General features: G+C 39.4%; 1 protein-coding gene across 2 annotated transcripts in view; it reads right to left on the bottom strand.

Annotated features, from left to right (window-relative positions):
• Positions 1–2,843: 2,843 nt before the first annotated feature.
• LOC117222048 (uncharacterized) overlaps positions 2,844–13,346 on the bottom strand; it is a 63,559-nt gene continuing 53,056 nt past the window's right edge. For both annotated transcript variants that reach the window (XM_033473512.2, XM_076520525.1), the window contains exon 3: positions 2,844–13,263. In XM_033473512.2, coding sequence (XP_033329403.1) covers positions 12,930–13,263 — 334 coding nt within the window. In that variant the 3' untranslated portion in view covers positions 2,844–12,929. The remainder of the gene's footprint in view (positions 13,264–13,346) is intronic.

Here is a 13,346-nt window from a genome sequence, read left to right as displayed (position 1 = left end):
ATTTTAAAATTTTAACCTCCATTAAAAATCTATTAAAATTTTAAATTTCTATTTAAATTTCCATTTAAAGAAATTCATTATAATTTGAATTTCCAATAAATTTATTTCAATTTAAAGTTCATATTTAAAATTCTATCAAAGATCCATTATTTTTGTGATTGGAAATTCTAGAAGAAATCACTAGCAATGTACTTACACAAATTTTTCACGTATCTAAATTGTAATTAATTAATTATTAAAAAATTTCAGTTTTATGCTTTAATATTGAAATAATAAAAAATAAAATAGACAGCAAATGATTCGTGCCGCCTTATCCATAAGGTGCAATGTAAAATCTGACACGAATTATCTGTTGCTTTCAAACGTTCGAATAGCATCAATTCTTCCAGTGACAAAAGTCTCAAACTGTTCGCCTAAATTATCGACAATGGTAACATCGACTGTGCTAAAGATGGCGCGACAGTGTAAATCCCATGAAAATGTCAAAACAGCGCCATTACACGTAGTGACAAAACGCTAAAACTGTAGACAAATTACCGCAAGGAGATAATCTTGAGGTTTGAAAATTACCGACAGATCAGATCAGTCGGTAACTTTGACGAACAGTTTGAGCATTTTACCACTATGTGTATTGGCGCTGTTTTATATCTTCAGGGGCTTATGATTCATGCTGGAATTTACATTTTACCATATGGGAACAGCAATAAGAATCACGCATACCCCATATTTGCAATAACAAATAAACTGCTTCTGTGCGATACGAATTCATGAAATATTCTCAAAATATTTGTTTACGTAAACATAACCTTAAATTGTTGTAATTCATCGTATATTCTATTCGGTGATATTGTTTCATGGTGCATGCAAGGACTATTTTTTGAAAAACCGTAAATAGCGGTAATTATAACAATCTTACACATAGGATCGATGCACGGAATCATTATTAACAAGTCGAGACCAGAAATGTTAATTTTGAAACAGTGCTTCACAATTTCTTTAAAAAACGCTCGTTCCTAGATCATGACTCACTATCACCGCGTAGCGGCAAACGCCCGAACTAAATCGTAAAATGCAAATTAATGCATCTCGTATAATGCAGAATGCGGTGTCGCCGGAAAACATTAATTATGGCATAATTAGTGCACAAAAAGGCAACCGAACGTACAGAACTATTGAGAAAAGTTTTCTGAACCGATATCATATAAAGAAACCGGATGCCAACGTTGCAGTATTTAATTAATTAACATAACAGTTAATGAAACTTTGAAAAGCTATTAATAATATTTCGCATTGTTATTATCTGTTTATGTTATGCGATATCGACGCACTAGACTCTCCTGAGTAATTCGGAGCCTTTGGTTTACTATTTCATGCTCTAATTACGCGATTATTAATGTTTTTCGACGACGATGCATTCCGCATATTGCGGAGAATTAATTCGGGCGTTCACCGCTATGCGGCGCTAGTGTTTCGGTGCCCGTGGAGCAGCTCGTTTTCAAAACATCTAATTAGCTATAACCGTGGCAATACTGTATATTGTATATAATATTGTATATATAATATTATAATTATTATTAATATTATTATTAATACAATATTATTAATATATTATTAACATTATAATTATAATATTGTATATTGCATATTGTTCGATGCGTCAAAGGATCAGCTGTATTTTGCGACAAATTGCATTAATTTTTGAGCAGACGATTGTATCATAATATAATAATATAATATAATATTTGTTTCTTCAATTTTATATTTCCATTTGAAATTCATTTCAATGATAGCAAAAAAAACGCGTTACTGCCTTACTTTTGTATTAAATAAGATCATTACTTACCTGTTTCTTGAATCTAATAATAATTTCACTGCAAATTTTTATGCGTTTGCGGTACATACATTTTAAAATATACAAAAATGTGTATATTAACAAAAATAAATATTTTATTTCACCATAAATTTCAGATAATCAAAGACAGTTTTCCTTCACTTCAGATGCGATAAACAAACTATAGAAATTTATGCATTTATGACGGAAACGAGTAGATTAGTACGAAACAGTGGAAAACACATTCAAAGAATTAAAAAATGTATTGTTATTAATGTATTATAATATATTTATATGAATAATATGTAATATATTAATATTATATAAATATATTATAAGATTTTTATATTAATAATATATATATAATATATTAATAATATTATATAAATATATTATAAGATTTTTATATTAATAATATATATATAATATATTAATAATATTATATAAATATATTATAATATATTAATAATAATAAATTTTTTAACTCTTTGAATATATTTTTCACTGTTTTGTACTAATCTACTCGTTTTTGTCATAAATGCATAAATTTCTATAGTTTGTTTTATTAATAACATTATATTATATAATAATATTATATAAATATATTTATATTAATAATATATAATGTATTAATAATATTACATAATTATATTATAATACATTAATAATACATTTATATAAAATTATTAATATATTACATAAATATACACTAATATATTAACAATATATTTATATAATATTACTAATATACTATATATAATTAAAAATCTACCGCACCGTTTCCGACGAAACAAAGCAATTAAGTAACGAAAAAAACGTCCACGTATCTAGCAATGAATCCGGGTGAAATGTTCAGTTCGCATAAAAATCCGCGGTCCGCTCGTAAAATAATGCGTTAAAGCAGGAATTCGTATAAAGATCCGCAACAGCTGGGCGCGCGGTGGGCTCGCGCGTCGCTCGCAAGAACAAATGACGAGAGGAGGAATGTGAAAGCAGATAAAAGAGACAAAGGTATCTCTCGTAATAGTTTATTAATATACCAACCGACTTCTTCAGTATATTTACATGTAAAACGAAAGGTCGATCGTCGACGGAGTCGAGAGGCGCGGCTCGCGCCCAATGATTTAGGCACTTTCGACGTTCGGTTTCGCCCGAAAGAAAGAAAGAAAAAAGAAAGAAGGAAAAATACACATTCCGGTCCCCGCAAACGGTCCCTCCACGCGACCGTCGGGCCCCGAAACGCGCCAGGAAACGCGCGCATCGCGCGAGAGCGTTCCCAAGCGAGGAAAGCGAAACCGAGCGTGTAAACATTGAAACGTTCGTTTTCGACAGGAATATCGTCATCAGTCTGATCATTGAAACCGGTCCGCCAGAACAATGATACGCGCGCGCGCGCGCTCGCGCTGCTATATGTCGCCTAACAATAGAACCTAACCGATCGATAGAGCGCAGAAAAAGACCACTATGTGAGCATAAATATTCCACGATAAAATAGATCTAGAATAAGTTCGCCGGCGCGTTCGCTGGTTCTCTCGGTTCGAGTTCAGCCTCGCTCACGGCCAGCTTCGCTACTTAACGTTTAGCTACGTTTAATTAATTAATTGATTAACGCCGTCATGGTGGAACGTCAATCGCGCTCTCACCTACGCAAGGAAAGAAAAACGGTGCTTCCGCGACCGCCGAGCGGAAGGATCGATCGGATCGCGTAGAAAGCGATCGAGGTTCACCATGCGCCAAAAAAAGAACGGAGAGACGCGGAGGAAAGCTCGAGTCGTTCCACGGATGCACTTTCGTTCGCCGCTCGAGACCGCGTCCTAATCGGCCGGGCAAATGCCGCGAAACGAAACCTGGAGCCGGCGCGACGCTCGGAGGCCTCGCGCGCGTCGAGTCTTCGGGACACGGGATTTAAAATCGCCCATCTTTTTAATACGCGGTAATTTTAACCTTTTAGGCACGACGCGCCACTATAGTGGCTTCCGCGGATATCATCTTTTAGAACGACACGCCGCTATAGTGGCTTTCGCGGATGTCATCTCTCTGGACGACGCGCCACTATAGTGGCTTGCTCTAGTAGCTCACTCGCTCATCGTTTGAATCAAATAATCGTCTTCATATGCATTGTTTCACACTTTTTTTGTCTTCACATCGATTTACAACAGTCTACAGGGTGTCCGAAAAATGTCTCGCAATCCGGAAATGGCGGGTTCCTCGGATCATTTGAAACAACTTCTTCCTTTACAAAAATGTTCTCCGAGGCACCGTTAACGAGTTATTAACGAAAAACAGTGACCAATAAGAATCGAGTACGGCTGACGCGAGGCGGCCCAGCCAACCAGCGCACGAAGTCCAGTTCCGCTCATTGGCTCGATCGCCTCGCGCCAGCTGAGCTCGCCTCTCATTGGTCACTGTTTTTCGTTAATAACTCGTTAACGGTGCCTCGGAGAAAATTTTCGTAAAGGAAAAAGTTGCTTCAAATGGCCCGAGGAACCCGCCACTGTCGGACTGCGAGACATTTTTGGGACACCCTGTATATACAGTATCAGACTCTGTACAGTACACATCAGACTCTGCCGTCCAGAGAGATAGCCTCGCGCAGAATTCAGCCGTACCTAAAAGGTTATCGCGTGCTGGGACATTTTTAGAAATAATTTTCGAAATATTGCAACGGTTTCAACGAACTGAATTGTTATTATTTTCTTTAGGTTTTTATACTATGCGTCTTTCGGTTAACACTAGATTTACGGAGCACGAAAAACAGCTGTTTTATTTTATAAAAGCTGTATTAGTTTATAAAAGTAACGATAGAGACATTTATTTATCTGATTTTTACCAAGCGTTGTTGCGACATTCGCCGTGTAAATTGAATAAATAACTCGTAAATGTGTCTTTTTCGGTACGAATAATCGGTAATTGTAAAAATTAATCTAGTAAATCTAATGAATCGTAAATCTAGCGTTAATAAAAATACGCCGAGTTCGTTTAACTTTGAATGAGATAAAATGTCCGCGCGACTCGGGACTATTTTATTGTCTGAAATTCCGTGCCCCGAAGAGTCGACGCGCGTTCACGCAAATTACGTATTTGCAATTTCAATTAATCGAGGGCCCAGTCACGCCGAGCAAATACTAATTGCACCGGCTACGATGCTATCCATATTCAGAGGATTCCCTTGAAGAAAGTTCAGCGAATCTCCGTACGAGACTCTCAGCAAAGAATCTAAGTGCCGATCGATGTAAGAATTTCAATCGATTTGCGGATGCTACGATGCTACTTTGCGATGCTACTTCGCTTCGACGAATCATTGTTGGACCGCGGATTTTTATACTAAATACTAATCTCCGAGATTTCAAAGAGCGCGTGTCGTGTAGGCATCGTGCACTTTTTTCGACCATTTTAGAGCTTTGTAAATAGTACGTAGGCGTTCCTTAAAAATTCTTCGAATATTTCCAGCGTTTAAGTTTTATTATTATATTATTATTATAGTTTATCTTTATTGCGTTGAAACTCGCGGTCCAATTTTTAGCACTTCAGCCGTCTTTTTGCAAGTATTTCTCCCGGATTCGCGCTCAGATTGCGCACGAAAATGGACAATTCAGGAATAGGAGATGCGATTATTCGAACCTTGAGGCTTGTTTATTATAATTCTTGGCAATCGGCGACTATAAAAACGAGCCGCAAGGCTTTCCCAAATTATCCATTTCTGTGCGCGATCTCAGCGCAAATTAGGGAGAAATTTTATCGTGATTTGCATTCACAGCGTTTTCACACTTTGCATAGTTTTCTAAAAATGGTGGCGAACGAGTTTTCAAAACGGTGAATTTCAGATTTCATTTCCTACAGTTTCTCCTTTCGCTTGAAACTGAAACGTTTTCTTCGTTTCGTGGCATCGATCGACTATCGTTTGCAATATTGCACTGAGTCGTTCGGAAAGCTTCGTTCTTCGCGAGAAAATCGCACACGAACTTTGAATATTTATAATATAAATAGTATATATTTATATTATATTATAAATATTTTATAATATATATATACTTTATATATATACTAATATATAATATATAATATATAATGTATAATGTAAAATATATAATATATAATATATAATGTATAATGTAAAATATATAATATATAATATATAATATATAATATATAATATATAATATATAATATATAATATATAATATATAATATATAATATATAATATATAATATATAATATATAATATATAATATATAATATATAATATATAATATATAATATATGATATATAATATATAATATATAATATATAATATATAATATATATTTATAATATAAATATATATAACATAAAAAAAGAGAAAGAAACTTTTCAACATTTTTCAGACAGCTTCGAAATCTCAAGCTGCTTTTCATTGGCAAAATACATGAACCAAGTGTTCTTTCAACCCTTCGCACTCGAGCGACGGCTCTGAGGCGACGCTAAAAATGGCTGCAGCATTTTCAAAAGAATTTTCGCATCGTTAAATTTATCCGTATTCGATAAATTGTCAAATAATAGAAATCTTCCTCAAGCGTATACCCGTTCAATTTCATACAAAAACATCAGATAAAAACAATCGTACCAAATGTAAACAAACGTAACGTTAAATACATACAAAACAAAATAAAATGTTGATACAAATGTAAATGTTACATAAAAATTAATATAAATATTATATAATATAAAAATTAATATGAATGTCATACAAAATAAAATGTTAATGCTGAAACAAATGTGTTCGTTTTGCAGTCGAAAATAGCCTCGAGCGCAAAGGGTTGACATCTATAGAAAACAAAATTTGTTCAACGGACGACGGAACTTTCCGAGCGACCCGATATTATTCCACCGAAACGAAATAATTAGACAAAAATCTTTCGTCGGAGAATTCATTCAGCCAAGCATTTCTCTCGCGGACAGAATCGCGAGATTCGCTGCGTCGACGGCGCGTCGACCGATCGATGAAGAAAATATGGCGGAGGCTCGACGGAATTCCTGAGGGTCCCGAGCGCATAGCTTTTCGCAGCCCGTACGCATCGGCGCGATTTATTTCGCGTCGTTCACGGCACACGTGACCGAAATTAATCGGCCCGACTCGTGCATCCCTGGAACAAGAAGCTTTCGCAACGGCTCGCGAGTCGCCGTGGGATTTTCGGGCCGCGTTCCGCGGGAGGCGTGCGCGCTTGCTGCCGGCCGTAGACTCCGGGCCGCCATTTTGGAGAACGTAGACGGTCCACGCGTCGAGGCGACGGTGAAACACATCCGACATTTTTGCGTCGCGTGATCATTGGAATATCGCATGCAATCGTTTCGAGCAATCGTTTAAACGTCGAAGGCATTTCGCGCGTTTCACACGCTCGCTACCGGCGCCGCAAATGCGCGACGACCGCCATTTTATAATTTACTTAAGGAACGTCAAACGAATTTTGTGAATACAAGTGAAATTTGAAGTTATTATTTGAAATTGTAAGACACAGCATCATGATGTCTGGAAAATTTATGGCTTCTCTCTGGCGATATTTTTATTATATTTTATGGAAGTGCGTTTATGTGTATTTAATATGATTAATACGATAAATATGATAAATACGATAAATATAACAATGATAAATGTAACGATAAATAAATGGAAGCGTACGCTAGCGACGCTGATAGCGAACGTGATAACCGTAATTTTATGGACCGACTAAGCGACTATAGTTACAGCTGGACTGCGGATTTCGTGCATTTACAATAAAAATACAGATCGTGGAAATTTCAAACGATTTAAGATCATTTATGTATTATTATCAAATCGACGCGGTTATTGAAAAAAGCGAAAGAAATTTCTATTCGGCTCGAGATATAATCGATAATATGAGCCGTTTATTTTGAAAGTGGCATAAGTCACTTTGTTTTTAAGTCGATATATTTAAGGGTTTGCGTTTTAACACGTTTAAAAATATGGATGCTAACTTTCGAGAAGATTTACATGTATTTGTTATCTCAGGATACTGATATTGTTCTCAGTATAAATAATTTCGTACAAACATTAAAAAATCACCACTTTTCATTACGGTAAAGTGACTTATGCCACTTTCAAAATAAACGGCTCATATAATCGATCGTGATATAATTGAATAATAATTCAAGAATAATTGAATAATAATTGAATGATAATTGAATATTAATTGAATGACAATTGAATAATAATTGAATGATAATTGAATAATAATTGAATGATAATTGAATGACAATTGAATAATAATTGAATGATAATTGAATATTAATTGAATGACAATTGAATAATAATTGAATGATAATTGAATAATAATTGAACGATAATTGAATGACAATTGAATAATAATTGAATGATAATTGAATAATAATTGAATAATAATTGAATGATAACATACATAAATTTATTTAAATATTCAATAATAATTTAATTAGTAATTAACTTAATTTAATAACAGAATAAAATTTTATCTCGCACGAAGATCCGCAGCCTGATCATAAAATTTGCGCACGGTGAAGCGGCGACTGAGCGAACGTGGCGACGGAGGGCGCAGTATATATTGTATTAATCTTTGGTCAGCTTTATAATATATCAGCTCCTTCCAGTGCGACCACAGATTACCGATTACTTCGACGCTGTCCGCCACCCCGACCCCGAGTCACTGCCGGAAACAAGCGACAGCTCCCCACGATTGTCAACGACACTTCGTCAACCGCAAAATCCGTCGTCGCGCGATAACGCGCGAACAAAACTCGAGCCGCTCCCTACGTCGATTACTCGCGAGCCGAATGAATCGCGCGATTAATGAAGAAGAAGAAGAATTTTTGTTCGGTTCACACACGCACGTGCCAATAATATGTGTACATACATCGATGCGGCATTCGAAGGGATCAAATCGAACATTGACATAAAATGTGATCAATGGCAGAAATATGCGAAAGACATTTATCGATCCGTTTACGATTGTTACGTGATGCAGCATCGTTTTCGGAGGACGGAACATTCTATTCCGATCTAGAAGCATCCATATATGTACTACGCGAACTTCTGTTCTAACAATAATTATTACTTAGTATATGATTTTCTATCGATAGCGAAACAAATCCCGAAAAGAAATACTATTTTGATTTCGGCACCGCCGAATACAGTCAATTCTCACCGATTCACGCTCGGATTGTGCACAAAAATGTGGGAATACGGGAAATTTCGGAAGAAGAGACACGATTGCTCGAGCATTGCGCCTGGCTTTTATAATTGTTGACAATCGGTGATTATAAAAATAAGCAGCTCGAATAATCGTGTCTCCTCTTTTCTAGTTGTCCATTTTTGTTTCCAAGCCGAGAGACAATTCGGGAGTATCGACTGTAACACGATTTCTCGTACAACGCGATTTACAACAATGTGATACGACGTAAAATTTGTTGTAATCTTGTAACATAAAAGTGGTCGCTTCGCTATTTCAGCATAAAATCGGCAATTTAAACGTATATTGACCTTTTAAAAATCGGTTTTGCGATCGAAAATTCTGGAAAAATTCTCGAATGTGTATCTAAGAGGACAGGAGCCTCATGATTTTTTAGATAATTTTCTGTTGAATGGAACAGGAAAAATAGAGCTAGAACCGTAAATCGCGTTCAACCCTGTAATCACAGTAAATCCTCCCGAATTGACGCACAAATTGTACGCAAAAATGGACAATTTGGGAAGAAGAGACACAATTATTTAAGCCATGTACCTCATTTTTATAATTCTTGACAATCGGCAACTCTATAAAAACGAGCAGCGAGGCTCGAACAATCGTGTCTCCTCTTCCCAAATCGTCCAATTTCGTGCACAATCCGAGCGCCAATCGGGGAGAATTTACTGCAGTTGCAGCCGAAGTTACTTTTTCCAGGAGACACGGCTCTGGTAAAAGTTAAATATAAAAATAACGCATGTTGCGAAACACCAATTATTACTTTATGCAACGTTAATCCGCGGGTTCACAAACGACGCGGTGGTTTTACAATTAGAGTGGACTTCTCCGCTGGCATCGAGCTTCGGAATCGTATTGTCGTTTGTTACGCTAGTTTTGAGCCATCCTCTGTATCGTTTAGCAACGATCCCGCAGATTTCTAAGTATTGCTACATTAAGGCCGCCTCGTTCGTGAAAAAAAACATCGTTCGCTTGACTGTGGACTGTGGACAGTCCGAAAAGGCACACATGTTCAATCTACGCGTCCGACTTCCACGGAGTCCGCGCTCAAACGCTCCCGCCTTCCACGTTCCATCCGGTCCCGCCAAATTGGAGATAATCGCGTTAGCTGGATTTCGACGGATTATCGGTACTATAAATCCTCGGCAAACGTGTAGAGAATATTAGCGACGAACGGAGTGATTCGCAGTCCAAACAGCGCGTGTTTGCGGCAAACACTGCCGTAACCAGCCAGGTGTACGCCGGCCTCGGCAAACAATATCTCGATAATTAACCTGGATGGTACAATATTTAGAAAACTCCAATATTGACTCGCGAACGCGGGGGGAGAACGTTTCGATTTCAGTCTTCTCGATCGAATTCTCAAGGCGGTCCGAAGTCCACGAGACGGCGGCGAGCTTCATGCGACATCCTACCGGGTTTGCCACCGAGAATCCAGTCATCTTTCCTCTCCGTTATCTTCCGATAAGATTAAAAAAAGCAACCGAGGAAAGCAGCCGACACGGTACACTGCGAGCGCTGCTCTTCCGGAAAGGATAAGTCCGACTAATGCTACAGGATAGCTTCGATTAAACGGTATCATCGCGCTTCCATAAATGCGTGCTCGTGGTCGATTTTTATAATAATTTCTCCTTATTTCTTCTTATGCGCTCAGATCGCGCAGAAAAATGAACAATTTGCGAAGAGGAGATACGACTGAGGAATACGACTTATTCGAGGCTTGAGACTCGCTTTTATAATTGTTGACTATCGATGACTATAAAAATGAGCAGCGTGGAATATTCGTGTCTCCTCTTTTCAAATCGACCATTTTTGTTTCCAAGCTGAGGGACAATTTGGTAGAATCGACTGTAACACGATTTCTCGTGCAACGCGATTTCCAACAACGTGATATTCGACAAATATAAATTTTCTGTAATCTTGTAACATTAAAGTGGTCACTTTGCTATTTCGATATAAAATCGGCGATTTAAATGTATTTTGATTTTTTAAAAATCGGTTTCGCGATCGAAAGTTTTGAAAAAATTCTGGAATGTGTTTATAAGGGAACAGAAACCTCGTGACCTTTTTCGATCATTTTCTGCTGAATGGAACAGGAAAAATAGAACTAGAACCGTAAATCGCGTTCAACCCTGTAACCACAGTAAATTCTGCCTAATCAACGCTCAGATTGTACTAAAAAAAATGGACAATTTAGGAAGAAGAGACACAATTATTTAAGCCTTGCTTTTAAAAAACCTTTAAACCTTGTCTTTAAAATCGTTGACAATCGCCGACTATGAAAACGTGCCGCGAGGATCGATTAATCTTTCTTTTATAATCTACCTTGTTTATATAAATTTTATTTTAATCTATTTTTCCACAACAATCCATTTCCATTTCCATTCCAAGGCTCTACTATTTCTATCTCCTTCCAAATTGTTCATTTTTGTTTACAAGCTGAATAAAAATTAAGGAGAATTCACTATAACGTCGCAATATTATTAACATCTTCTTACGTCTTCTTATAATTTCATATTTCGGCCACTCATTTTGTCCCGCGAACGCATAAAATTCGCAGCCCGATAATTAATTATCAAAAAGCGATGATCTTTTCTCTCGTCATTCTCTGTCGAATGGAACAGGAAAAATAGAGCGCGGCAATCGACCCGGATCGTTCTAGGACGATCGGAACGGCTGGACTGAATCTACGAATCGATTAGAACGATCCTTGCCGCGGTACAGTTACCTGGAACTCGGTTGACAAGGATTTTTCGAGCAGCTCTTGCGGAACTGTTCCGCGGATTCGTGCCGCACGATCGGTCGGGAACCGGCGCGAATCTCTCGGGGCAACGTGCACATTGCGCTTGCACAAGTTCGGGCCGGTGCTAAATATAGCAAGGACGATCCTCGCGGGCTCTCCTGCCGATCCGGCGGCCCGGCCGATTGGCAAACCGTGCGCGCCTCGTTTCGCAAAATCTCGACCGCAATGGCGTTGCGCAAGCCCGGGGAATCGTCGCGGACACCCGATACCCACGCTTTCGATTCTTTGTGCCGAGCCGGAGAGGACCGCTCGCGCTTTTTCGCGGGACGCCGCGCGCGCGCGCCGATCCTCCTCGCGACGAGCCGCGACGCTGCTGAAACGTCGCGTTCGCTGGTCCCGATCTCGAGGAGACCTCGATCGCTCGCGACGACTCTCCAGCGAGTTTGGAACTCTAGAAAACGAATTCTAGAAAATTGAGTCATCGTCTCGGACGCAGCGGGTGCTCCGATTGGCCGCAACCTGCTGGCCCAAGGAATTTTAGGACGCGAGAGTCCCGAAGGCAAAGAGCAGCCTCGAAGGCGCGAGGAAAATAGGACATCGCGACGAGCTAACCGGCCTCCTAGAGGACGCAATTTGTCCCATAGTCAACGAACATCTGCAGTCGTTGATCCAGCGATCGCTGCAGCATCGATCACGGTTATCGAGAACGAGGATAAACCGGCAGCGGCTGTTTAGCTAATTTCATCATCCGGTTCGTCCGCGAGCTGGGAAGTTTTGAAACGAGACTACTCATTAAATTCTTGCACCTCTGGATGACGCAGCGTTTCCCCGGCGTTTCCAGCAGGTTGCCCAACGATCAATGAGCTCTTTCGAAATCGATCTTTTCTCTTGTTAGAAGATCCCGTTCGGCCGGCGGCGTCGCGCCGTTCGCCGAGGTTTTGGGCGAATTCGTCGCCGGAAAGCTTCGTCCTCGCCGGCTCTTCGTCGAAGAGCGGAACGAAATAAGCGGAAGCGAGCTAGAGCGAGGGGGCCGTCGTCGACGAGCAGCCTCGTCCCGCGGGATCTCGAGGAGCGGGCAAGCCGTGGAGCAACGCGGGAAGCGGAAATGGAGGAACGTTCGGAACGGAGCGCCCTGCCTGGGGCTAGCTGGGCCTGAAGAAGCCCAGAGCCTCCAGGGTCCTGGTGACCCTGTCGATCAGCTGGTCCCTGTACCGCCATATCGTCGTGTCCAACACGCTGTTCTCCCTGTACTCGACGCAGGTCTTCTTCAACGACTTCACGCAGTCCGCTCGGTAATGCTGCAGCTGCGCGTCCTCGGTCTCGATAGGGTAGCTGGTGCAGCCCGCGCCCAAACAGGCTAAGGGGAAGTGGTTGTGCAGGGTGACCACCCGTTCGGGGTTGTGGAAGCACTTGATGTACTGGTTCGGCTTCGTGAAGTTCTTCGAGCGGTACACGTGCTGCAGCATGTGCATGTACCTGTGAACAGATAATTACGTTTGCAGAAGAATTGCTTCTCGGGCAGGGACGATTTCTTTTAGGATGACCGGACTTTTTAGGAG

This window comes from Megalopta genalis, chromosome 3 (assembly GCF_051020955.1).
Source record: "Megalopta genalis isolate 19385.01 chromosome 3, iyMegGena1_principal, whole genome shotgun sequence".
Classification (NCBI taxonomy): Eukaryota; Metazoa; Arthropoda; class Insecta; order Hymenoptera; family Halictidae; genus Megalopta; species Megalopta genalis.
This window is presented reverse-complemented; position numbering and strand designations above follow the sequence as displayed.